The sequence below is a fragment of the Zootoca vivipara genome, chromosome 17 (genome assembly GCF_963506605.1).
Source record: "Zootoca vivipara chromosome 17, rZooViv1.1, whole genome shotgun sequence".
Classification (NCBI taxonomy): Eukaryota; Metazoa; Chordata; class Lepidosauria; order Squamata; family Lacertidae; genus Zootoca; species Zootoca vivipara.
Window position 1 is genome coordinate 33204705 of NC_083292.1, and position 26474 is coordinate 33231178.

Below are 26474 nucleotides of genomic sequence, written 5' to 3' on the forward strand. Positions count from 1 at the left end.
GTGGCTATTGCCTCATTATATTTCCCTTGCAAAAAAATAGTGCCTCCGCAATGATCTCATTCGAAGGGGACACCAGAACACGATTCCATCACATTCTGGGCAGGAGGAAGGGAGAAAGCCTCTTTTACAATACCGTTGCTCAGATCTGCCACTGAAGAGGGAGCCAGAGTGGATGTAGAGTTGGGAAAGGTTCATAAAAGGGCAACCAAAGTGATCCAGGGGACAGAGCAGCTCCACAATGAAGAAAGGTGGCAGCTTTTGGGGCTTTTTTGCAGCTGGATAGCTCAGTTGGTTAGAGTAGGGCTGCCGTATTTTAAACAGTGAAAAGTTTGAAATATGGCAACCCTATGAAATATGGCAACCCGGGCAGAAAAGTTGTTCAGCTTCTTCATTTTTTAGTTCTGCCCAACGTTGTTGAGCTTTCTTGGCAAAATCGGAAAAAAATGCTGTTTTCCAGCAATTTTTGTGGAAGATCGGCAAAAACGGCAGTGCCAACATTGCCAACATTGGACAAATTGGACATTTTTACCAATTTCCACTCGGACACTGCTGCAGACTGCAGTATTCCGGACTGCAGAAATCCCAGACGTATGGCAACCCTAGGTCAGAGCGTGGTGCTGATAACACAAAGGTTTCAGGTTCAAGCCCCATAAGAGACAGCTGCATTGCAGGGGATGGACTAGATGATCCTCAGGCTCCCTTCCGGCTCTATGATTCTTTGATTCAGGGACTGAATCTGCAGCAACCACTGCTGACAAACTTCTTGCTGGAGGAGTAAAGGCGAGTAAGAAGTTTAAAAAGGATGGAGAAAGTAGAGAAAAGTTTGGTCTCCCTCTCTCTTCCAATGAAGCTGAATGTTGGAAGATTCAGGACAGATAAAGTCCTCCTTTGCACAGCGCGTACTCGAACTACGGAACTCCCTGCCACAGGAGGCATTGCTGGCCACCAACTTGGAAGGCTTTAAAAGAGGACTGGGCAAATTCGTGGCTGCTAGCCGCGATGGCTACGCTCTGCTTCCACAGTTTGAGGCAGCGATGCTTCTGAAAGACAGGGCTTTTCATGTGAATGTGCAAAGACTTCACTGTCTTCTCAGCTGCCTTGCTCATCCCGTCTCAACCTGCAGTCCTTGCCAGAAGCCGGCTGGTTTTTTTTGCGAGAGGTGGCGTGAGGCTTCGATCCAAAACCTGGCCCGCGCGCCACACACTCTCCGAAACGGGTTGCCATGGAAAGACAACAAGGCTTCTGGAGGCAGGGGAAGGGGGGGGTGGAACCCTTGCTCTGTAATTTAGAGGGAATCCAGAAAGGAATATTCCTCCAATTCCCGTTTCATGAGGAAATATTTGGATCGGGGCCCTGTCTGGCCACAAAAGCCTGGCTCGAGTTTGTCTCTGCGGCCTGATGAGGCTCCCCTAGGCAAGAGGAGAAGCGGAGGGAAGGCCCACCTGGACACGACTAGGCCCCGTTGTTATGGCGGCAGGGGAAACAAAGCGTAAACACAGCTTGGCCTGTCGCGGCCCAGCTGAGGGATTGGCCTCCGCTCGGGGGACAACCGCCCTGGCCAACTTTCTGGGGAAGGGAGGCTTTTTGTAGGTCCTGCCCCAGCTGCATCTCCGTATTTCACAAAGGGCTGAAACACATTTTTGTGTGTGTGTGTCAAGGACGAAATCATCAATGGGCACGGCTAACTTTATTCATTTCAATGGGATTGCTCTGAGTAGGCTAGCCATCACGCGTGAGAGCACAGAAACCGGAGTTCACATTAAACTGAATTAATCAGTGGCAGAACCGAAAGTTTGAAAGGCAAAAGCTGCCTTGAGTGGCTGGGGCAACCCAGTCAGATGGGCAGGGTACAAATAAACACCGTATATTCCGGTGTATAAGACGACTGGGCTTATAAAACGACCGCCAAATTTTCCAGTTAAAATATAGCGTTTGGGATATACTCGCCGCATAAGAAATACGACCTGGCGTGTAAGACAACCCCCCAACTTTTGAGAAGATTTTCCTGGGTTAAAAAGTAGTCTTATACGCAGGAATATAGTATATATGATTATGACTTGGACAGAATGCAACCAGACGGGAAGATGGCCTAAGTGGCTTGTGCTTTTCGCCGACCCACAAACCACTAGGAAGTCTTCCCACTCAAGGGAGCTGTGCAAGGCAATAGCTCAGTGGCAGAGCATCTCAAGACCCCTGAGTCTCATGGGATGGGTGCTGGAGAACCCCTTTTCAACCAACCCTTTGCTTGGGACCATGAGGACTGGAATCTTGATTTATTTTTAGCGGAAGGGCTTGTAGCTCAATGGTAGAGCTACAATCCCCTACATCTCCAGGTAGGGCTCGGAGAAACCCACCGCCTGAAAGCCTGGACAGCTGCTGCCAGTCAGTGTTGCGAATACTGAGCTAGATGGACCAAATGGACTGGCTTCCTGTGTTCCTATGTTCCTGAGATAACTGTGCCCCATACTGATGGCTGTGTATGTGTGTGGGAATAACATCAGGGCTTCCCGCTTCCATAATATATTGGGTCCTGCAAGGGATGCGCTCGTTTTCAGCCACAGAAAAATGCGCGTTGCGGGGAGACTTCTTCCCAGAATATGTATTCCCTGCCCACCCCCACAGCCTCTGAAAAATGGGAAGGGGATTCCCTTCATCCCTAGGACATGCCACGTGCCCGCAATCCTGCTGCTTGCTGGGTGGAGAGGGATCTGGGCCAAGCCTCAACAGCAGTAAAAAAAAAAAAAAGCACCCCTCTCCAGCTCCTGGGAGCCGACCCAAGTCTTGGAAGAAAAACAATGAGGTCATCTTGGAAGCTCTGTGAAAGAAAAGAGCCCAGACCAAGGAGAGACAGGGTGGTGGGGCAAAGAGGGAGCAGAGATGGGACAGTCCTGTGTACACAAGCTAGGGAGGAGGAGGAAGATTTATTTCCTTTAGGAATTGCATCCCATGGCAAAGAATATGCCGGGAGCATCAGGCCGGGAACAATATCGGCTGCTGGAATGGTGTCTGTGTTTGTGAAACAGGCACTGAATTGGTGCCAAAGTATCCTTTCTACATTGATTCATCTGCCATAAAACCCAAGAGCTTTGTGTCTGGCGATTTGGGAGATATTCTAGGCGAATCTATCCATTTCGGTTTCCCCCAGTTTCTCGTTTTTCTGATCTATTCAGTTCCCCGTGTCAGTTTGTAATTTATTTATTTATTTTTAATGTCTTTTAGCTGGATAGCTCAGTGGGTTACAGCGTACTGCTGACAACACCAAGGTTGCAGGTTCGATCCCAGACAGCTGCAAATTCCTGCATTGCAAGGACTTGGACTAGAATGATCCTCAGGGTCCCTTCCAGCTCTAGGATTCTATGAGATAACAGCACGTTAGTGTGAATTTCTCCCAATGGATGCATTCTTGTATGCAACTTCGCCTGATAGACACAATTTTAATTTTTTTTGCAAAGCCATTTTCCCTAATATGATGCAATTCCTTATTGTGTGTTATTTTCGCTCACATAGGGTTTCAACACACACTTTACCAAAACATGCACTTTTGTAACCATGACTTGGCCGGGGAACCACATTGCAGAAATTCAGAGAAGTGAGAATTTTGAAAGATGGCTTTGTTTTGGCTTGTGTGTTCTTTCTGAAAGGGCTAATTAGGTAGGTTTGCTTTTAAATACAAACTGGATCCAATTTTTCTTCCACCCCCACCCGTGCATCCTCGGTTCATGCCGGCCTTCACAGGTCTCTTTACCATTGCACTCATGAGCCAAGCACAACTATGTACTCTCCTGCAAGTGATGCTTTGCTGGGCTGTTTCCGAGGGAAGGTTGCCAGCTGGTAGTGATGTCCTCCCCAAGCTTACAAGGGATCTCGCCCCTGATTTCTTCCTGTTAATGGGAAGGAGAGCACCGGCAAGTTTCTCATTCAGTCCCTGATATCCACTGGACATCCATTCAGGACAGATAAAAGAAACAGGGCCGGCCCTAAGGCAAGGCTGGGTGGCGCAATGCGTCAGGGCGTTGGGCCGCCAGGGTGGAGCTGCGCTGTGTGCGACGCCCGCCGCGCTGGGAAACCAGAGGGATCTTCGCGCCAGGGCGCCAGATATACTTAAGACGGCCCTGAAAAGAAGACTTATTTATTCAAGTTATAATTAAACTATAATTAAGCTTTGAAAGAGGGCTAGTGGAGTTCATGGAGAATATAGGCACAATGCCTGTGTTCCAGCTCTACTATTGGTGGGAACCACAAGTACAGAGAGGATTATTGCACCCAGGTCTTCCTAGCTCTGGTGTTCCCATAGGCACCAAGTTGGCCACTGGGAGAACAGGATGCTGGGCAAGACGGTCCTTCGGTCTGGTCCAGGAGGACTCTTTTTACGTTCCAGCATTCTTAATAAATTCAAGAGTCAATCCCCCATCTTCAGAGGCAGCCTGCCTGTGAACATCACACCCTGCAGAACCAATAGCTTGGCCGGGGGGGGGGGCGCAGCCGTTTACCCCCCTTCAGTGGGTGCATCTGACTGGCTACCTTCTGAAACCAGAACTCCAGGACTTTCGTGTTTGGTGCTTCTTCCATGGGCCGCTAGTGCCATTCTAATAAAGAATCGCCAGGGACTCGCTCACACTTTGCTCGTCTTGTGGCTCTAAAGCACGGGTCCGAGTGGTTTTCCGTTTCCCCCGGGGACAAGCGGAAGTGTGGACGAGCCCCAAGACATGTTCCGTTGTTTGGCTAGCAGCAGCTTATTTGCCCTGAGGACCAAGAACTGAGCCTCCAGGATCAGGGGCAGTCTACCTCATTACCAGTTACCGGGCACAACAACAACAGAGTAGCATATTCTGCTGCCCCTGTCGCAGGATTATGCTGTTTATTTGGCTGGCCACCGGATGGGAAAGCCCACGCTGGCTCTTTCGATTCGCTCCAGCAGAGTTTCCTGCCGCTTTAAGAGCGATCCCGGGACGGAAAATTCCACCCCGTGCAGCTTCTCCCCTCGTTGCATCTTTTTGATGTGTGTTAGTGGGCGGGGGGAGAGCGAGAGAGAGAAGCCACATCAGATGGAAACCCGCGATTGCAAGCGACTCCTTAAAGGGACAGGAGCCCAGACGCCGCCCGCGACTTGGTCCACGTTGAGGACACGCGAGGTCCTGTAGTCGTGCTCTTTTCCCTTTTTCTTTCTTTTTTTGAGTGGGCGAGCGGAGCATCCGCACCACCCCGTCCTATTTCCCCCAGTCCGTGCCCCCACCCCACCCTGAACCTGCTCCGATCCGCGGGCGCAGAGGCGGGGAGGGCTCGACTGGATCGTGGAAGGGGAGCGAGGGACGCCGAAGGAGGCAGCGCTTCTTCGGCCGCGCAGTTCCAAGCGAGCCCCGGCGCCTCGGTTGCTGCTGCTGCTGCTGCCGCCCTTTGTCCCTGCGGCGCCGCCCCTTCCTCGGAGCCCCCCCATCCGCCGGCCGCCCGGCCGCCCGTCCACGCCCCGCTCCTCCTCCTCCTGCGCCTGGAAGCTGCGAGGATGGAGCGGCTCCTGCGAAGACCCCCGGCCGCCCTCCGCCGCCTCCCGCTCCTCCTTCTCCTCCTCCTGGGCGCAGCGGGCGCAGCCAGGCAGGGGCTGCAAGGTAAGCGGGCGGCGGGGACGGCGCGCTCGGTCAAGACCCGCCAACGTCCCGGGTTCGGTCCCCGGCGGCGGCTCGAAGGGCTCGCTCGTCTGGAAGCGCTGCCCGAGCTCTGGTTTAGGGGCAGAAGGTGCCGGGTTCGACAACGGGGAGGGATTGCTGGAGAGCTGCTGCCAGCCAGTGTCGACCAGACGGACCCAGTTGGTCTGATTGCTGCCGGTCAGTGTTGGCAGCGCGGAGCTAGATGGATGGAGTGGGTGTTGGTAGCGCCAAGTTAGGGGGAGCTGATGGTCCGATTGCTGCCCAGTAGTCTGATTGCTGCCAGTCCGTGTCGACAATCATGAGCTAAACAGTCTCAGTGGTCTTTTTTTACTGCTGGTCAGTGTTGGCAGCATGGGGCTACATGGGCTGCGTGGTGCCAGTCAGTGTTGGTAATACAGAGCTACGTGAGGACCCAATGGTCCAATTGCTGCCAGTCATTGTGGACCCAGTGGTTTGACTTGTATCTTAGACAATCTGTTTAAAGCAGCCGAATGCAAAATGGTCCTTTTCTAAACGTAGAGTAAGCTTCTAGTCCTCATGGTTGCTTTAAATCACAACAGAGGGCATTGATCACTGGTCCGACTGGCTCAATACTGTCGTCGACCTTTTATCCAAAACCACGAGGTCTGGAATCTTGCTTCATATTTCTGGGAAGAACTACCACCTAACAGCAGAGCATGTGCTTTGAAGTCAGAATGTCCCAGGTTCCCTCTCACGTTGGGAGCCTGATTTAAACAGGAGCATCGGACGCTGCCTGATACGCGGACTGCTGCTGCTCCACCTACGGTAGCTCAGTATTGCTGTCGACACAGCGGCTTTCCAGGGTTTCAGCAGGAATCTTTTCCTGCCTCACCTGGAGATGCCATCGGGGGACTGAATCTTCTGCATGCAAAGAAGATGCTCTGCTTCTGAGCAATAGTCCTTCCCTTAAATCTAAAGTAAGATTCCAGTCCTCATGACTCTGGATTAAGGGCTGATTTAAGCAAGATGTTTCCTTGCAGTCAGACTCTTCTTAGTCCAGCTACCTTGGGCAGGGAGTCTCCAGGGTTTGGGAGGCAGGACGACGGCATTCTCAGCCCTGCTGGAGATGCCAGGGATTGAATGCAAGACCTTTAGCCTGCAAAGCAGATGCTGCAACTCTGAGTAAGAGAAGGAAGGGAAGATAGTAAGGACAACAATTTAACCCTCCCTCTCCCCAAGTCACTATGGCCATCTCTAATCCTATGACACACATTCGGATATGCTTTTAAAATCATCTTTCTAGGCCCCCTCTCTCTCCTCTGAGAAGCTCAAGGTAGTTTACATCCTCCTTCTTCTCCCTTTATCCTCACAACAACCCTCCGAGGTAGGCTGGGCCAAGAGACGCTGACCAGCCCAAGGCCTCGCGGTGAGCTTCTGAACCCGACTCACTCCAGTTAGACATTCTAAACATTTAAGGTTCCCTGGCTGTCAATGTAAAGAAATAGTTTAGCAAAGTATCGATAAATAAACCAGTATATTGGTGCCGATGTCCTTACGGTAGTTCTGCAAATCTAACAAGTGATCAAAATATGAGGAGTGGTGGTGGAGCAGTAGTAGAGGGGGGGCTGAGATAAAATCATAAGTTTAAGATTTCACCACTTCAAATGTTGTGGGGTGGGGGGTGCCGCATTTTTGAATGCTGCCCTACATTAACACCATCCTGCATGGAGGGACGCGGGTGGCGCTGTGGTCTAAACCACTGAGCCTATTGGGCTTGCCAATCAGAAGGTTGGCGGTTCGAATCCCTGTGACCAGGTGAGCTCCCGTTGCTCGGTCCCAGGTCCTGCCAGCCTTGCAGTTTGGAAGCACGCCAAAAAGTGCAAGTAGATAAATAGGTACCGCTCTGGCAGGAAGGTAAATGGTGTTTCCGTACGCTGCTCTGGTTCGCCAGAAGCGGCTTTGTCATGCTGGCCGCATGACCTGGAAGCTGTACGCCGGCTCCCTCGGCCAGTAAAGCAAGATGAGCGCCGCAACCCCAGAGTCATCCGCAACTGGACCTAAAGGTCAAAAGTTCCTTTACCTTTCCCCTGCATGGAGAAAGCCAGCTCCAAAAGCAAAGCGTTGGTCTCCTAGGACAAATCGCCCTGATGAGCTATGTTTCTGCTTGCAGGGATTTGTTGTCATCTTAATGTGGAGGAGCATTCGGAAGTGGTGCTTCCCACCTATGGCCTGAAGTGGTACAGACCATTCGACCAGGGTCTACAGATAACCGAAATAAAGCAATAGAATGGACTGTATCACTCCAGGCACTTTGGGAAGCTTCTCCCTCCACATACGAAAACGACTGAGCTCTCTGTAAGGAGAAATGTAGACTTAAGGGAGAGCAGTGGGCAGGGAGCTTTTTACAGAGAGGAGCATTTGCCCTTCACTTGGAGTCTAAGTGGCACAGTTCATTCCGATGCTTTGTTCCGATGCATGTGTGAACAGAGGAGGAATCAAGCCCTTGATTTGCATGCAGAAGGTCCCAGGTTCAATCCCCACCATCTCCAGCTAGGACTGGGAGGAAGACCCCATTGGAACTCCGGGAAAGCTGCTGCCAGTCAGTGTAGGCAACACTAGCCTAGATGGACCAATAGTCTGATTCAGTGTAAGGCAGCTTCCTGTGGTCTTTTCCTCCTATGCTAACTCTGTGACCAGGTTCTGTGCTGCCCAGACTGGCAGCCAATCCCCAAAAAACCAGGCAAGCCATTAATCCAGCTAGGGGCCAAATCGTCGCCAACGGCTGTAACATTCCTTTCCGTAGCAGCTGTCCAAATTAAGTGTTAACGGTATTCCTGGTTTTGGACATATATAGTTAATCTGTTTGTACTCAAAGTTCTGGGCAGGATCTGCCCCGAGTTCTGTGCCAGGGAGTGGAATCCGAGGCTGTTCCAGGTGGACTCTTTATCAGACACCACACACACCCTTGGGAGGTCTGGTCCGGGGCGGGTGGGGAGGCTTTGAATATAGACCCTCTCCTCCTGCCCAGAAGGAGACCACAGAACCCCCAGCAGATGCAAAGGCTTCTGTGTGCTTGAACGGAGACAGTGTGCTCAATCCATTCTTGTAAATAAATATCGGGCTGGAAGGCTGCAAGCCGGAGGCCCCATTTTTCCAGGATTTGCAGTGCCTTCCATACACACAAGAACAGCCTGCTGGACCAGGCCAATGGCCAATCTACTCCATCTACTCTCGCAGTGGCCGAGCAGGACCTGAGCACAAGAACACTCTGCCCACTTGCGACTCCCTGCAATGGGCACCTAGAGGCAGAATGCATCTCACAGTAGAGGTAGAATGTAGCTACTTGCCATGGATTGGATAGCCTTCTCCTCCAGGAATTTGTCCTCTTTTAAAGCCATCCAAGCTGGTGGACATCAATGCCTCTTGTGGGAGTGAGTTCCATAGTTTAACAAAGAAAGACTTTCTTTTATCTGTCCTGGATCTTCCAACATTCAGCTTCATTGGATGCAGTGGCGTAGCATGGGTTGCTAGTGCCCGGGGCAGCATGTGTGAGAGGGAGGGAGGGAAACGGAGGCATTCAACTGCCCTGAAGCTGCAGAGATAATAAAAGAGTCGTTCTGTTGTCTGGAGAGGTCACTTCCTGGTTTGCACGGAAAAGCCGTTTTCAACGGAGCCCAGCGATGCAAGCGTGTAGCTATGCTGAGGCAGCACCGGGTGTCAAAATTTTATGCCCCTAACAATTTTTCACCAGGGGAAGCCTCTGGCCCCCACCCCACGTCCTGCCACTGATTGGATATCCATGAGTTCTAGCGCAGGCATCCCCAAACTGTGGCCCTCCAGATGTTTTGGCCTACAACTCCCATGATCCCTAGCTAATAGGACCAGTGGTCAGGGATGATGGGAATTGTAGCCCAAAACATCTGGAGGGCTGAAGTTTGGGGATGCCTGTTCTAGCGTTATAAGAGAGGGAGAAAAACTTTTCCCTATCCAATTTCTCCATGCCAGGCATAATTGTTATAAACTTCTATCATGTCACCTCTGACTCACATTTTCTCTAAACTAAGAATTCCCAAACAAACCTTTCAGTCCATCCCCTTGGTAATTTTAATTGCTCTTCCCCGAACCTTTTCCAGCTACACAATATCCTTTCTGGAGTGAAGCGGCAGGCAGCATACTGAGTTGGAGAGAGACAGGGGTCAGCAGCAGCAAAGATGGCACGGTGCAAACTCACCAGCAGAACCAGACTCCTGCCAGTATGTTTCCACTGCGCTGACCTCCCTGCTACACCAGTCTCCATCCTGGTATTATTCTGCAGTGACTCAGTTACATGAAGGTTGGGTGAGTGGGGCAGTCCTGCCACATTGTCTGCTGCGGCTGCAGATGAAAGAGACACTCAGCTAGACACTCTAAATGCAACACACCCTGCCGTTTAACTATAATAATTCCAATCATAAAAACAAAACACACACACACACACACCCGAGATTGCATTGCAGTAGGTAATGTTTCGACATAGGAACAAGCTGGATAGTTGCATTTTGTTCTGGAAATGCAGTAAATTATCCTTATGTGAAAGGAGGAGAGTGGAGAAATCAAGGTAGATGGGAATAACACACCCTCCAAGTGTCCCTATTTTCCAGGGACGTCCTTGATTTAGAGAAGCTGTCCTGTTTGTTTCTTTGATCCTGGAATGTCCCTCTTTTCCTTAGGACATCCCTATTTTCATTGGAGAAATGTTGGAGGGTATGGAGGCAACCCTGTACAGTCATACCTCGGTTTAAGTACGCTTCGGTTTGAGTACTTTCAGTTTAAGTACTCTGCAGACCCGTCTGGAACGGATTAATTCACTTTCCACTACTTTCAATGGGAAAGTTCGCTTCAGGTTAAGTACGCTTCAGGTTAAGTACGGACTTCCAGAACCAATTACCCTCATACTTCGGGTTAAGTACGCTTCAGGTTGAGTACTCCGCGGACCCATCTGGAATGGATTAATCCACTTTCCATTACTTTCAATGGGAAAGTTCGCTTCAGGTTAAGTACGCTTCAGTTTAAGTACTTCACGGACCGTCTGGAATGGATTAATCCACTTTCCATTACTTTCAATGGGGAAGTTCACTTCAGGTTAAGTATGGACTTCTGGAACCAATTGTGTACTTAAACCGAGGTACCACTGTATTGGGAAAGGTTTTTTTTAATGTTTAATGTTTTGTTATGTTTTTATATTGGAAGCTGCCTAGAGTGGCAGGGGCAACGCAGGAAGATGTGTGGGGTATAAATAGTAAAATCATCATTATGGAATAATGGGATGTCCCTATTTTCATAGGAGAAATGTTGGAGGGTATGGAATAAAGTCCTAAAGTCAAGAAGACCTTAGGCTGGGAAAGGTTGAAACTCATCTAGCCCGCCACCTTGTGTGGAGATTAGGAGTTGCACTTGGCTCTAAAAAGCTCAGCATCTTTTCCTGAGCCAAACTTGCCCGCTGCCCTGCAGAACACTTGGAAATTGTCTGTGGCCTTCTTGGCTCGCATAGCATCTGCCTCTTACCATTGGTTGGTATTGACTGCACTGACTGGCAGCAGCTCTCCAGGGTTTTTAGAAAGGGAGTCTCTTCCAGCCCTACCTAAAGATACCGGGACTTGAACCCAGGATCTTGTTCACACAGAGCAGAGATCCCACCACCGAGCTATGGCCCTTCCCTTAAATCAGGCATAGGCAAACTTGGCCCTCTAGATGTTTTGAGACTACAATTCCCATCATCCCTGACCACTGGTCCTGTTAGCTAGGGATGATGTGAGTTGCAGTCCCCAAACACCTGGAGGGTCGAGTTTGCCTATGCCTGCCTTAAATAGACTAGTAAGGTTCCAGTCCTCATGGCTCTCAGTTGGTTGGAGCGTGGTGCTGATAACGTCAAGGTTGTCCTATATGGGACAGCTGCATATTCCTGCATTGCAGGGGGTTGAATGAGATGATCTCAACTCTACAATTCTATGATTCTGTGAATCAGGCCATTGGTCCATCTAGCTCAGTATTGACTACACCGACTGGCAGCAGCTCTCTCCAGGGTTTCAAGCAGCCCTGTGTGAAGTTGCCACCGGGGATTGAACCTCAGACATTCTGGATGCAAAGCAGATGTTCCCCCCACCGAGCTACGAATCTGCATCAGACAGCCAGAGGGAGAAGTGCCACGGCACTTTTTCTTCCATGACGGACAGCCAGTTCTGCCAATGCTTGACCTTTCCTCTCCCGCTGCTCCTCCCCTAGTACTTGACCTCCTGTCGGTGACGGAGCCCAGGCATATGGCCAATGTGGCCGAGAAGATCCGTACGGAGCTGCTGACCGTCAGTGACCTCTACCTGCTCTCCACTTTCCGCCTGCCCCCCAAGCAAGGCGGGGTGTTGTTTGGGCTCTACTACAAAAAGGACAACAGCCGGTGGCTTGAAGCCACGGTCGTGGGCAAGACCAACAAAGGTGAGTGACAGTGGGGAGACCTAGGATCTGAACCCGCCGTTCTGTCCAGGCTCGAGGGGGGAAGAAAAGGGCCAGGAATGTCTCACCTGCACTGAGCATTTAAAGCAACGTTTGCCACTTTAAACAGCCACGACTCCCCTCCTGCAAAGATCCCTGGGAACTGTAGTTTGCTAAAGGCGCTGGGAGTCGTTCGGAGTCCCCCTGTTCCCCTCTGATTCCCCGGGTTGCCTGGGAAGAAAGATTGAGCGCTAAGCCGCTCTGAGAATTGTAGGAGGGGCGGGTCTCCTAAAAACTCTTAGCACCTACAACAAACTACAATGTTTTTTAATTGTTTTTTAATTGCAAGCTGATTCTTAACTGTTGCTCCAGTTGGGGGGGGGGGGCGAGTCCTGAGTTTAAGTTCAGTGGTACCTCATTTTATGAACAGTCCTGTTAACAAACTATTCGGCTTATGAACTCTGCAAAACCGGAAATAGTATTCCGGTTTGCGAACTTTACCTCCGTCTACAAATGGAATCCGAAAAGTGGAAGGGCACCGGCACCGGCAGACCTCATTAGGGAAAGCGCGCCTCGGTTTAAAAACGGATTTGGTTTAAAAATGGACTTCAGGAACAGATTAAGTTAATAAACCTAGGTACCACTGTAATAAGTTAGCTTTGACCTGAAAGAAACGCATCTCTTGACCCAACTTTGTTTTGCCAACCTTTTTTCTCCGTAAATAAAACTTTTATTGTTCAATCAACTCCTGCCTGAGACTCCTGGAATGAAGTCCCCCCCCCCAGACCACCCAAAAGATAGCCTGTGGTAAATTTTAGAAATTTGTTTAATCGCTGTGCTGTGAGTCCGCTATATTTAGTTGGGGACAGTTATCGGGGTGAGTCCATTTACATGTCTAAGGAGTTGGCCATCACAACTATAGCCTATGCAGTCATACCTTGGAAGTCAAACGGAATGTGTTCCAGAAGTCCGTTTGACTTCCAAAATGTTCGGAACTGAAGCACGGCTTCTGATTGGCTGCAGGCAACTCCTGCAGCCAGTCGGAAGCCACAGAAGCCCCGTCGAACGTTCGGCTTCCAGAAATGGTTCACAAACTGGAACGGTCACTTCCGGGTTTGCAGCGTTCAGGAGCCAAAACGTTCGAGAACTAAGCTGTTTGAAAACCAAGGTACGACTGTATACAGCTTTGAACACCATGCCCATTCCTCCCCCCCCTCTCCCCCCAGTCCACCTCCGATACCTGCGGGCCGACGGGAAGTTGCATTCGGTGAACCTGCAGAACACCAACCTGGTCGATGGGCGCAGTCACACTGCCCTCTTGCGGGTGAGCGGCCTGCAAGGTGGCCGCCTCTCCGTGGAGCTTTATGTGGACTGCAAGCTAGTGGACTCCAGCGCAGGGCAGCCCGAGATGGCGCCTCTCGACCCGGAGCAGGTGGAGGCGGTGGAGGTTCGGACGGGACAGAAAGGCTATCTCCGCACGCAGGTAAGGGAGGAGAGAGGGAGCCCAGCCACCGCCAACGTTCCGTCACCCTTTAGTATGACCGAGGGATGGGAAGTGAAGGGCGGGGCTATGCAAATGAAAGGGAGGGGCAATGCAGAAAGGGGCCGTCTCGGTTTGCAATGGGTGCAGATCTCTAGGGAGAGTGTGATGATCTGGGGTGACAACTTGGATTAAATATGGGGGAGGCAGCTAAGCCCCGCCGCAGTCCGCACATAATCACATGACATGATGCACTATTAGAATGGCAATGTCCATCAACTTTGGGGGCCCCCAGCCCCCTCAAATATTTTATTAGGAGGACCAAAGAACCCTCGGCCCCTAGTTGGCTCCCGTGGTGCCAATTTAATCCTCACCATGCCCATATGATATTTAAGAGCTGACCTTTCTGTTTCCTCCATAAGACAATGGCTGAAGCTTTTTATTACGTTATGAAGCTGATTTATCTTAATTAAGAGAAATTCGGCCTTCCTCACTTACAGCACTCCCTCATTTTATTATTAGATTATTATTATTTATTAAATTTGTATACCATCCTATACCTGTAGACCACAGGTTAAAATTACAATATAAAAACCACAAAGCACATAATAAAAATAAGAACAAAAACCAGGCCACAACACATTTTAAAATGCATCTGATATCAATCCGCCAAAGGCCTTGTTGAAGAGGAACATTTTCTCCTAATGGTGTATAATGAAGGCTCCAGGTGAGCCTCCCTGGAGAAATCGTCCCACAAATGGGAAACCACTGCAGAGAAGGCCCCGTTCTTGTGTTGCCACCCTCCGGACCTCACATGGAGGAAGCACACAAAGAAGGGCCTCAGAGGACGATCTCAGGGTCTGCGTTGGTTCATATGGAGAGAGGCGGTCCTTGAGGTCCTGAGCCGTTTATACCATACAGCGACCTTGTGAGAAAGGGGTGGGTGAGATAAGTTGACCGGCAAAAGCAGTACCTGGCCCTCATAAGCCTCCCCCAAGCCATACCCCTCACCAAGCCTGCTTCGCACCCTCCTCTAATGTTTTTGCCAGGCTGGAATGTGTCCTTTAATTCCTCGTGATGCCTCTAGCCTGCCCGGAAGAAGAATTCGAGAGGGGTGTTTGCAATAACCAGCCTACCGTACAAAGGGAGGGGGGTTGCGTTCATTGCTCCTCCCACTTTTGCTTCTGGCCCCTGGAAGGCCGCCTAAAAGTGAATGCGGCCCTTGAAGTTTACTAGTCTCACCTGCCCCCGTTTAGGGGATTGCAACCTAGGTGTACTGACAATACTCTCTCCCCCCCCCCGCCCCCATTTCCGCCTTAGGGTTTCTTGGAATCCCTGAAGCTGATCTTGGGAGGCTCAATGAGCCGTGTGGGAGCCTTGAGCGAATGTCCCTTCCAGGGGGACGAATCCATGCAGAACACAGGTAAGGATTTCTTCAGCTTTGTATTTGCACAGCCAGAGCGGGATATTCCGTTCACATTCTAGATCTGGGCTCAGGGTCCTGTGGAACATTCCCACTCTGGCCGCATTCACGCGGCACGTTAAAAAGCAGTGTCAGACCACTTTAACCCCAAAGAATTCTGGGAGCTGCCGTTTCTTCAGGGTGCTAAGAGTTGTAAGCAGACCTCTTATTCCCCACCCACCCCGAGCTACAATTCCCAGAGGGGTTTAACAGTCAATCCAATCTCACAGAGAACTCTGGGAATTGTAGCTCGGGGCTGGGAGGGATAAGGAGGGGTTTCCTAACAACCTCCGGTCTTTTTTTTAACTCACTACAGGTCCCATAATCCTTTTGGGGAAGCCAGAGCTGCTTAAAGTAGGATGAGAGCATTTTAAATGGATGCTGTGAATGTGGCCTCTGAGTTACGAGTGGAACCTCGGTTGTCGAACGCTTCGGAAGCCGAACGATTTGGAACCCAAACAGCGACAACCTGGAAGTGAATGCTTCCGTTTTCAAACGAGCCTTGGAAGTCGAACGGCTTCCGAGGCACGTCTCTCCATTTTTTAAAAAGGAATTTGCCGACTGGCAATTGCGCCTCGGTTGTCGAACATTTCGGAAGTTGAACGGTCTTCCGGAACGGATTACGTTTGACAATGGAGGTTCCACTGTATTCTGATAGCAGAAGCCCACATCTTCGGTTTGAGTCCACCAGCAACTTACAGTGCGCTATTGAACTTCTTGAAGTCCTTACATAGCATCTTATTTCTGTTTTCTTTTCCCTTTCAGTATCCAACGTGATCAATTCCCTCTTTGGTGAGTCTGATGACCGCTCCTCTGTTATGTCCCCCTCATTCATGTGTGTCTCAGAACAAATCTTGTCTTCTTAAGCGCAAGCTTTTCCCTCAGTTGCAGAGCTTGTTGGGTGGTGCGGGCAATGATGTTCTTGGTTCAAGCATCTTAAGTCTTAAGGCATGGGTAGGCAAACTATAAGGCCCGGGGGCCGGATCCAGCCCAATCGCCTTCTCAATCCGGCCCACGGATGGTCCGGGAATCAGCGTGTTTTTTCATGAGTAGAATGTGTCCTTTTATTTAAAATGCATCTCTGGGTTATTTGTGGGGCATAGGAATTTGTTCTCCCCCCCCCAAAAAAAAGATAGTCCGGCTCCCTACAAGGTCTGAGGGACAGCCCCCTGCTGAAAAAGTTTGCTGACCCCTGTGAGGTGTTACTAGCAGTACATAAAGCCCTTAACAGCTTGGGACCAGTTTACCTGCGAGAGATCGCTTTACCCCTCATGTTCCCATTTGACAGCTAAGCTTCAATCTGTGGAACTGGTTCTGTTACACGTGCCACATAATACTCATTCTGCATTTGTAAGAGGTCAATCTTTTCGCTTGGCAGCACCTGAACTATTGATGTCAGGCAGGTAAAGGGCCCCTGACCATCAGGTCCAGTCGTGTCCGACTCTGGGGTTGCGGCGCTCATCTCGCTCTATAGGCCGAGGGAGCCGGCGTTTGTCCGCAGACAGCTTCCGGGTCATGTGACCAGCATGACAAAGCTGCTTCTGGTGAACCAGAGCAGCGCACGGAAACACTGTTTACCTTCCTGCCGGAGTGGTTCCTATTTATCTACTTGCACTTTGATGTGCCTTCGAACTGCTAGGTGGGCAGGAGCTGGGACCGAGCAACGGGAGCTCACCCCGTTGCAGGGAATCGAACTGCCGACCTTCTGATCAGCAAGCCCTAGTCTCTGTGGTTTAACCCACAGCGTCACCTGGGTCCCTTTCATGCAATACAGTGGTACCTCGGGTTAAGAACTTAATTCGTTCTGGAGGCCCGTTCTTAACCTGAAACTGTTCTTGACCTGAGGTACCACTTTAGCTAATAGTACCCGAGGTACTATTTCTGGGTTAGCAGAGTCTGTAACCTGAAGCGTCTGTAACCTGAAGCGTCTGTAACCCGAGGTACCACTGTACACTGCTAAAAACATCATTGTTTAGGCAAGCCTATCCAGACCTGTAGAACATTGGCATGTGTTTTGACCTTCTTTTTAGCTTCTCAACTATTTTAATTATTTTTCAAATGTTTTAAACGGTTGCTTTCTCACTGATAATGCCAGCATTTCTTTCAACAGTTGTAAAACACCTTCTGAGGTGGTTTTTTCTTGTACATAGATGGATTTTCCATAAAAATAAGTAAGTTGAGGCAATTGACTTTCCCCCCCCATTGTTGTGACAGGGGAGCAAACAAGGGCCCTCGTGAAACAACTCACCCTTTTCAACCAGATCTTGATGGAACTTCAGGAGGACATGAGAGACCAGGTGAGGGAGGGACAGTAAGCCCAGGTAAGGTCAACCTGGGGCGGGGGTATACAATTTTGCCAAAGAAAAGCTCAACAACTTTTGTGTCTGGATCTTCACTTTTTGAAATATGGCAACCCTAAACTTTTCTATTTTGTCAGGAGTCGAAGAATACATCTTTCCACAATAGCTACCCGATTTCTTATTTCTAACTTTTTAAATACGTTTTTTTTTAATTGTTTGGTTTGATGTGCAGTTGTTGCAAACTGCTTTGCTGCCCCGTTTCCTTGTCCATCGCTCCAGCGCCTCACCTGCGGCACACCCCATTAAACACAGTGATGTATCTCTGTTCTTCCCAGGTGAAGGAGATGTCTTTGATCCGGAACACCATCATGGAATGTCAGGTGTGCGGTGAGTGCCAAGGGAGGGGACTGGGTGGGGAAGACTGGGCGCCATGAAATTGGGTGCTTCCCTGGACTGTGAGACAAGCACCGTTCATGATTATATGTTGGGCTGTTAAGGTACATGAAATTCTGAGGGCTAAATACTTAAAGAGACCCCTTGAGTTGATTGCCACATTTAGCAACATCGATAAACTCAATTACCTGCTGTCTGGCTTGGACAAACTGGTGATATTTAACACACTGAAGTTTGTGCTAAAAGCCTCTCAACTCAGGAAAGCCCTAAAGTCCTGTCTTGCACCTTGAGTTGTCCACCATTTGTGTATATCTGTGAAGTGTTTTATAGTGTTTTAATAATATGTGCTATAACCAGTGCTTTTCCCCTAACAAAAATGTTTAGAGGCCCTCTCATTTTGACTCAAGAAAATCACCATTTTATAGTTCAAATCAGGAAAAATGAATACAGTAAATGGACAAAAGTACAAAGATTCACAAAATGGTTAGAGGCATGCGTCCCCCCAGGGAAAAAAAAAGCACTGGCTATATTATGTTTTTGAGATGTGTCTGTTTTTGTTTGCTCTTGGCTATACAGTGGTGCCTCGCAAGACGAATTTAATTCGTTCTGTGAGTCAATTCGTTTTGCAAAAAATTAGTCTAGCGAATCCCATAGGAATGCATTGATTCCCCCCCCCATAGGAACGCATTAATTGAATTTCAATGCATTCCTATGGGAAACCGCGATTCGCTAGATGAATTTTTCACAAAATGAATTCGTCTTGTGAGGCTACCTCCGTTCGCAAAACCCATTCGTCTAGCGAAAAATTCGTCTAGCAGGGCATTCGTCTAGCGAGGCACCACCGTAACCTGTATTTGGTTGACCAATAAAATTTGATGATGATACGCATACAAGCTTGATTTTGTAATTCATCCTAGCACAGCCTTCTGGGGTAGATGGGTCACTTGCCTTATTATTATTATTATTATTATTATTATTATTATTATTATTATTATTACTATGACCATCTGACTGGGTTGCCTCAGTCACTGTGGGCAGCTTCCAACATATATAAAAACATAATGAAACAGCGAACATAAAAAAAAATCCCCTATACAGGGCTGCCTTCAGATATTTTCTACAGCTTGTTTATTTACTTATTTCCTTGGCTCGGGGGTCGGATAACGCCATACCCTCCAACAATTCTCTGATGAAAATAGGGACATCCTAGGGAAAAACGGGACATTCTGGGATCAAATCAGAAACCAGAACGGCTTCTGTAAATCTGAGACTTGGATAGGGTTGCCAGACTCAATAGTGGACAGGACTTCTGTGCCTTTAATTGCCCTGCTCTCTTTTCAGTCTGGAAGCTTTAAAGAGAAACCAGCAGGCCCTTGGTTTAATTTCCAAGCAAAGGGTCTGCTGGTTTCTCTTTAAGGTTTCCAAACTCAAAAGAGAGCAGGGCAATTAAAGGCACAGAAGTCCTGTCCTCTATTGAGTCTGGCAACCCTAGACTTGGAGGGTCTGCAATAGGATTGGAATATGGGCCCAGATCAAATGCCCAACTGTTGATGCAGGCTCTGGCTGTCAGCATCCTTCCCCTTATTATTCCTTTGCTTCACAATTCAGTGGCTTGACCCTTCCCTGCCAACATTTCCCCCCTCCCCACGGCAGGGTTTCACGAACACCGCTCCCGCTGCAACCCAAATCCTTGCTTCAGCGGCGTCGACTGCATGGAGACGTACGAGTACCCGGGCTACCGTTGTGGACCTTGTCCGCCAGGCTTTGAAGGAAATGGCACCCACTGTGCGGACATCAACGAGGTAAGTACGGTAGTTTTAGCGTCAGCCCTGAATCCCATTCAGCCAGGCATTTGGCCGTCCTGAGGCTGAGGTTTAGTTGCCAGCCAGATTCAACGTCTTCTGTATACTGGAGTCGCCACAGTCGTGTTCAGATCTCGGTGACCTTGCAGTTTCCAGCTCAATGCCAAGTCAGATTTGTCATTCTTTGGCAAGGAATTTTATTCCACCACAAACTCAGGCTGATTTACAGATGATCTTGCTTAAGGTCAAGTCAGCGTTTCCTTTGTTCGGTTTTCTTTCCTTTGGCAATAACTCTGAATGATTTTCTCCTGCTGTTTACTCTTTTTGTGTGTGTTGAACACTTTTTATTGATTTCAAGGAAACAAAACAGAAAAACTTCTAGTAAACACACCTAATAGAATCCCGCTACCGGCACAGATTTTAGAGTCACAGCAAATAATGAAATTATCTTGCAATAATTGCCAGTTTTGTGTCCAAAGCAAGGGCTTTGAGAATTTTGCAAAACCTAATAAACAAAGTGATTATTTTTTAAAAAAACAAGGTAAGCAGGTAGCATGGTGTTGAGGGTTGGAGCCAATTTGAAGAGGAAGGACTCACAACCGAGGTCTCCTGTTGTCCACAGTGCGCCCATGCCAACCCCTGTTTCCCTGGATCCAAATGTCTCAACACGGCACCCGGTTTCCGCTGCGAACCCTGCCCGCCCGGCTACAAGGGGAACCTCATATCTGGAGTAGGGGCAGACTACGCCAAAGCCAGCAAACAGGTGAGGGATTTTTTTTGCAGGGGGGTGGTGTGGTTCGCATACCTGCCAAGTTCCAGCCTGAGAAATAAGGGATCGGACCGGAAGTAGCAGACCGGAAGTAGCGCTGCCGCCATTTTGGAACTGGGCGGAGCATGCTCAGAAGCGACTTTTGATGCTGCTCTGCCCTGTTCCAAAATGGCCGCCGCACCAGAAGTCACGCTGCAGCCATTTTGGAACTGGGCAAAGCAGCATCAAAAGTCGCTTCTGAGCATGCTCCGCCCAGTTCCAAAATGGCCGTCGCGCCAGAATAAACCGGGGGAAAACAAAAAAAACTGTTTTTCCGGCTGGGGACAGCCGGAAAAACGCGGGTTTCCCGAGGAATACGGGAGACTTGGCAGCTATGGGTTCGTTTATATAAAACCAAGATTGCCCATGGGGTTATATTCCTTTGCCTGGGCTTTGATTTGTGGAATTGGCACCATTACTGCTGCTTCATAATCCTCATTCCCCATTTGTAAGAAACCAATCTTTTTGTGTAGCAGCATCCACACTTGGGAACTCCCTGCCTATTGACACCAAAGAGGGGCGTTTTCTGTCCTCTTTTCTACTAAAAAATGTTTTGGCTTTAGGTGCGCCTATCCAGACACATACAACGTTGTCACGTTTTTATCTTATTGTTCATTTTAATTATCTTCCAAGTGTGTAAAATAGTCGTTTTTAGCTGCACTTGAACGACAATTTCGTTGTTTTATTCTTTTTGTAAACCACTCGAATGTTTTCTTACCCATGTACGATTGATTTATCAATCACCTTCTAAGCCACCGCCTCAAGGTGGGCAATTTAAAACAGTTAAAAAGGCAAAAACAGCAGACGCATTTAAAATTGGACTAAAACTGTTGCAAGCGGACGCTCGTGGATGATCAAGCAATATATAAATTTTTGCAAAAGTCAATGACGAGTAGATGAATGTGCAAACGTTCCAGTAAATGACAAGATGAGAGAGGGGCCTTTATTTCTTTATGTATTGCATTTATATATCAAAACGATCTCTCTCCTCTCTCCAGACTTGCACAGACATTGACGAATGCAATGACGGGAACAACGGCGGATGTGACCCCAACGCCATCTGCACCAATACGGTGGTGAGTCTGTCTAGGGTGAAGAAGTCTAGTCCTCCATGTGGAAACAGACCCCAGGGACTGAAGAGGCTACGGTTACTTGCCCTGGCTGCCCTTACGCTACCGGGACCCGATCAGGTTCTTGTATTGATTTGCAAGGCCCTGAACAATTTGAATCCAGGATACCTGATCCTTTATTTCCCTGCCCAATCAGGGAGCTGTTTGGGGGAACCACTGCTAGGGGTCTCCCATGCCTCGTATACACGTTCACATGCTCAGGGCCGGCCCTACAGCCAGGCTGGGTGGCGCAGGGCGGCACAGCCGCACCCGCCAGCCGCGCTGCGCCCGCCCGCCTGCCATGCAGCAGCGCCCGGCAGCCGCACTGCGTGCTGAGCCCGCCTGCCTGCTGCACAGCAGCGCCCGGCAGCCGTGCTGCGCCCAACCAACCGACCGGCCACCACGCAGCAGCAGCCACGCTGCGCGCTGAGCCCACCCGCCAGCCGCGCTGGGAAAGGGGGCGGGGGGGTCGCCGGAGGGATCCGCCGCACCACGGCGCCAGGGATGCTTAAGACGGCCCTGCACACGCTCCAACATTTTGAAGCCAAAATCCTGGACGCCGTCTTCCCAGTTGCCACTTTCTCATTTTTTTATCACATGAGCACGGCAGCCATTTTGGTTGTTGTGTTCTCATACGATTTCACACTGTGGTTTCCCCTCCTGGAAAAAGCACTTTTGGGGGTGCGGCGCCCCAAAATGCATGTTTTTGGGTGCCGCACAAAGGTTGCAGCCACAAAAAAGCATTTTTTTTCCGGGGGTGGGGGAGGAATCATGCCACAAAGTCACACGAGATCAAGGCAAGCAAAATGGCCGCCGTTCTCTTACGGTAAAAAATGGGATGTCCCGGTTTTTCCGTGCACATCTTGTATCCACCAGAACATGTGCATTCAGGACTGTTTAGGGGAGCTTTTAATGTTTGATGGATTACTGTATTTTAATATTTTGTTGGAAGCCGCCCAGAGTGGGGTATAAATAATATTATTATATCATTTATGGGTCCGATTTTGCACAATTCCCTTCCAGCTGAAGTCAAACAGTCCCCTTCCCTGTTGAACTTCCGGCTGAGCAGGGTTTGTGATGGGTGAGGCCAAGGGAGAGCCTTGAGAGCATCAGAGCCAACTCCTAGGGGCCAAGGTCCCTTCGCTCCCCCCCCCAATAAAATATTTGAGGGAGCTGGGCCACCCTTAAAGTTGATGGGCATTGATATTCAATTAGTGTGTGTGCGTGCCACATTGATTATGCAAGAGGAGGATTCCCTGGATTCCCAAAATTTTATTCAAGTTGGTGCCCCTGCCTAAGAACCAGGTAGAGATGCCTGGTGGGAAGGGGGGAGGCCACATTTGGCCCTTGGGCTCAGAGTTCCTCACCCCTGCTGTAAGGCAAACTATTGATTATCACTCATATTGGAGGCTGAGAGAGAGTGGCTTGCCTAAGGCTGCTTAAGTGAGTTTGTGGGATGGGCTCTGAAGAACCCTTTGTTCCTATTTGAACTAGTCCTTTAAAGCCATGAGGACTGGAATCTTGGTTTCTTTTTGGGGTGCAGGACTGTGGCTCAGTGGTAGAGCACCCTCCTTGCATGCAGAAAAGGTCCCAGGTTCAATCCCCAACATATCCAGGTAGGGCTAGGGATATCCGCCCCCACTTGCTTGGAATCCTGGACAGCTGCTGCCAGTCAGTGTTGACACTACTGAGTTAGATGGACCAACGGTGTTCCACGTTTCTGCAAAAAAAAATAAAGAAATCAAAATTCCTTTTCGTTTTGTTTCCCTTGGTAGGGATCCTACAAATGTGGGCCTTGCAAGTCAGGTTTTGTGGGGAACCAGAACGGCAGCTGCACCCCGCAGAAGACCTGCCAGAGCCCCAGCCACAACCCCTGCGACATCAACGGATACTGCCTCTTCGAACGCAACGGAGACGTTTCCTGCGCGGTGAGTCCTTTCGAAGCAAAATTGGGGCGAATGCATTTAGGGTTGCCATATTGTTGAGCTCTTTTTGCCAAATTTGAAAAGGATGTTTTTTGAGCTATCTCCAAAAACACATTTCTTGCAATTTCCCCTGGACACTGCTTCCTAATGCAGTATGTATTCCGGGTGTATGGCAACTCTACATACTGTGATGCCAGTTTAAACAGGCATGGCTTCCCCCAAAGAATTCTGGGAAATGTAGTTTGTTACGGGCGCTGGGAGTTGTTAGGAGGCCCCTATCCCCCTCACAGAACTACAAATACCAGCATTCCCTGAAATTAGGGATTGTGTGTTAAAAAAACTCTGGGAATTGTAGCTCAGTGAAGGGAATAGGGGTCTCCCTACAACTCTCAGCAACCTTAACAAACTGCACCTCCCAGAATTCTGTGCGGGAAGCCATGACAGTTCGAAGGGTCATCCTAGTCGTGCTTCAAATGTATGGTGGGGACTTGCAGGTTGGCTCCGCTTTCCATTGGCTCTGGCGCCACCTACTGTTGGCCTTCCATCTTGCCACCATTGCAAAGGGGCCGAGAGACTTCTCTAGCACAACACAAATCAATCTGCCTCCTTTCCCCCAGCTCTGCAGTGTCTTTTTTTGAGTTGGGGTAGTCGGAACTGATCCTGCGTTCGTACAAATTTCCTTCTACACCTTGCAGTCATGGGCACCTGCAGGGTTTTCCCCCGGGGGGGGACGGGGGACGGGGTGTGTGGCAAAGTAAAAAACAGAAAAGGGGGAGCAGGCTAATTATTTCTAACCCACCTCCAAATTAGAAGAATCCACACATACTTCTAATACTTATTTACTGCAGTTATATCCCACCTTTTCTCCAAAGGGTTCAAGGGGGCAGGTATACTTCTGCTCCCCCTATTTATCTTCACGACAACCCTGTGAGGTAGGTTAGGCTTAGGAGTGAGTGACTGGCTTTATATGATTTTATTGCTATATATTGCTATATATATATATGCCAATAAAGGTGTTGGAAAATTGGAGTGACTGGCCTGAGGTCACCCAATGAGCTTCATGGCCTGGTGGGGGTTTGAAGCTTGGTCTCCCAAGTCCCAGTCCTGCACTCTAACCACTGCACCACACTGCCTTTCTGCCTTGTTCCTCGGGTTCTACGATTGCTAGAAGCTAGCTCTTCTTTTTAATGAAGGTTGAAATCGACAGATTATTATTCATATGGAGGGGGGGGCATGCCCCCGACTTGCATACAGTTGGGGACATGAGAACTGATACCTGTAGTACCAGTTGTTGCAAAAATATTGTTTCCTCTTTGCCTTCCCAGTGCAGCGTGGGTTGGGCCGGGAACGGCAATGTGTGTGGACGTGACACAGACATCGATGGCTACCCAGACGAGCCTTTGCCCTGCATCGATAACAACAAGCACTGCTCCAAGGTAAGATGTGGCGGCAGGAAGAACAAAAGGGGCTAGTGATGGCTACTAGCCACATTGGCTATCCTCTGCCTCCACAGTCGGAGACAGTAATGCTTCCGAATACCAGTTCTTGGAGACCACAGGAGGGGGGCAAGTGCTGCATATCTTCCTATATACATAAAAATGTAAGCCTGTCGTCATGCAGCTGCTGTTGGAGAATTAAAACCCTATTTAAACCATCCCTTTGTTCAGAAACGCAAGGACTGAAATAATAGAATTATATTTTAAGAAGAGTTTGGATTTGATATCCCGCTTTATCACTACCTGAAGGAGTCTCAAAGCAGCTAACATTCTCCTTTCCCTTCCTCCCCCACAACAAACACTCTGTGAAGTGAGTGAGGCTGAGAGACTTCAGAGAAGTGTGACTAGCCCAAGGTCACCCAGCAGCTGCATGTGGAGGAGCGGAGATGCGAAACCAGTTCCCCAGATTACGAGTCTACTGCTCTTAACCACTACACCACACTGCCTCGAAGAGTTTGTGCTCTGTGTGTGCAGGACGTGGCAGGTTTGATCCCCGCCATCTCCACCAAGGACTGGGGGAAACTGCCAGGATGTCCTACACACGAGTAGAACTTTGGCAGAGACACATGCCCGACTGGCATGTTCCCTCCCTCCTGGGCGATCGTTCGGGAGCTTCAATAGCATTCCCATTCCTTAGCCTGAACATCACAGCGACTGATGCCAGAAGACATCAGCACACTTCGGGATCCGCAGAGGTTTGCGGAGTTCTGTAACAGACCTCAGCAACTCAGCATTTTGGCTAATCTACTTTATTTACATATAATACACTCAGAGCACTGTAACATGACTCCCTCTCTCTCTAGCATCAGACAGCAAAGAGAAAGAACAAAGGACAATGGTCCCACTTCACAGAACACAGTAAGACAAACAAACAAAGCACATACCGTCATGTGATAGACAACAAACCCATGACTGGTACACGGGGAATGAATCTCCAATAGAAACGTATGCCGGAAACCCTGAACAGTCGCAGCTGGTTAGGGATTTCTTCTGACTTGTCCCACTCTCCACCTTGCCCTGTTTCACGCAGGACAACTGCCGGCTTACGCCGAACTCGGGACAAGAAGATGCTGACAACGATGGCATCGGGGACCAGTGTGACGACGACGCGGACGGCGATGGGATCAAGAACGTGGAGGTAGCCCCAAGCGCAACTTCCCATTCAGGCTGGATGTATCAGACAAGAGCGAGCGGGGGGATGTACTTTTTTAGGCCAAGGGCCACATTACACTCGTGGGCAACCTCCCAGGGGCCGCTTACCAAGCTGGGTGCAGCCAGAGACACACCCCACTCTCCATCCTCCCATCTAGGCAAGCACGAGGTATTATCCCAGTCGAAGTACTTGTTCCAACTAGGTAGAACCACAGGGGATGGGCAGTGCAGAGAGAGGCTGGTGAATAACAACATCAACAACAACAACAACAACAACAACAACAATTTATTATTTATACCCCGCCCATCTGGCTGGGTTTCCCCAGCCACTCTGGGCAGCTTCCAACAAAATATTAAAATATAATGGTCTGTTAAACATTAAAAGATTCCCTAAACAGGGCTGCCTTCAGATGTCTTCTAAAAGTCTGGCAGATGTTTTTCTCTTTGAAATCTGGTGGGAGGGCGTTCCACAGGGTGGG

General features: G+C 49.4%; 1 protein-coding gene across 2 annotated transcripts in view; it reads left to right on the forward strand.

Annotated features, from left to right (window-relative positions):
* Positions 1–4876: 4876 nt before the first annotated feature.
* Positions 4877–26474, forward strand: part of THBS3 (thrombospondin 3) — a 36590-nt gene continuing 14992 nt past the window's right edge. Inside the window, exons 1-13 of one of the 2 annotated variants that reach the window (XM_060269264.1) lie at positions 4877–5603; positions 11865–12071; positions 13295–13551; positions 14869–14971; positions 15776–15802; positions 17225–17307; positions 17646–17697; positions 19357–19505; positions 20128–20268; positions 21312–21389; positions 23198–23350; positions 24673–24783; positions 25874–25981. In XM_060269264.1, coding sequence (XP_060125247.1) covers positions 5501–5603; positions 11865–12071; positions 13295–13551; positions 14869–14971; positions 15776–15802; positions 17225–17307; positions 17646–17697; positions 19357–19505; positions 20128–20268; positions 21312–21389; positions 23198–23350; positions 24673–24783; positions 25874–25981 — 1572 coding nt within the window. In that variant the 5' untranslated portion in view covers positions 4877–5500. The remainder of the gene's footprint in view (positions 5604–11864; positions 12072–13294; positions 13552–14868; positions 14972–15775; positions 15803–17224; positions 17308–17645; positions 17698–19356; positions 19506–20127; positions 20269–21311; positions 21390–23197; positions 23351–24672; positions 24784–25873; positions 25982–26474) is intronic. The other variant, XM_035098544.2, reaches the window with a different exon arrangement.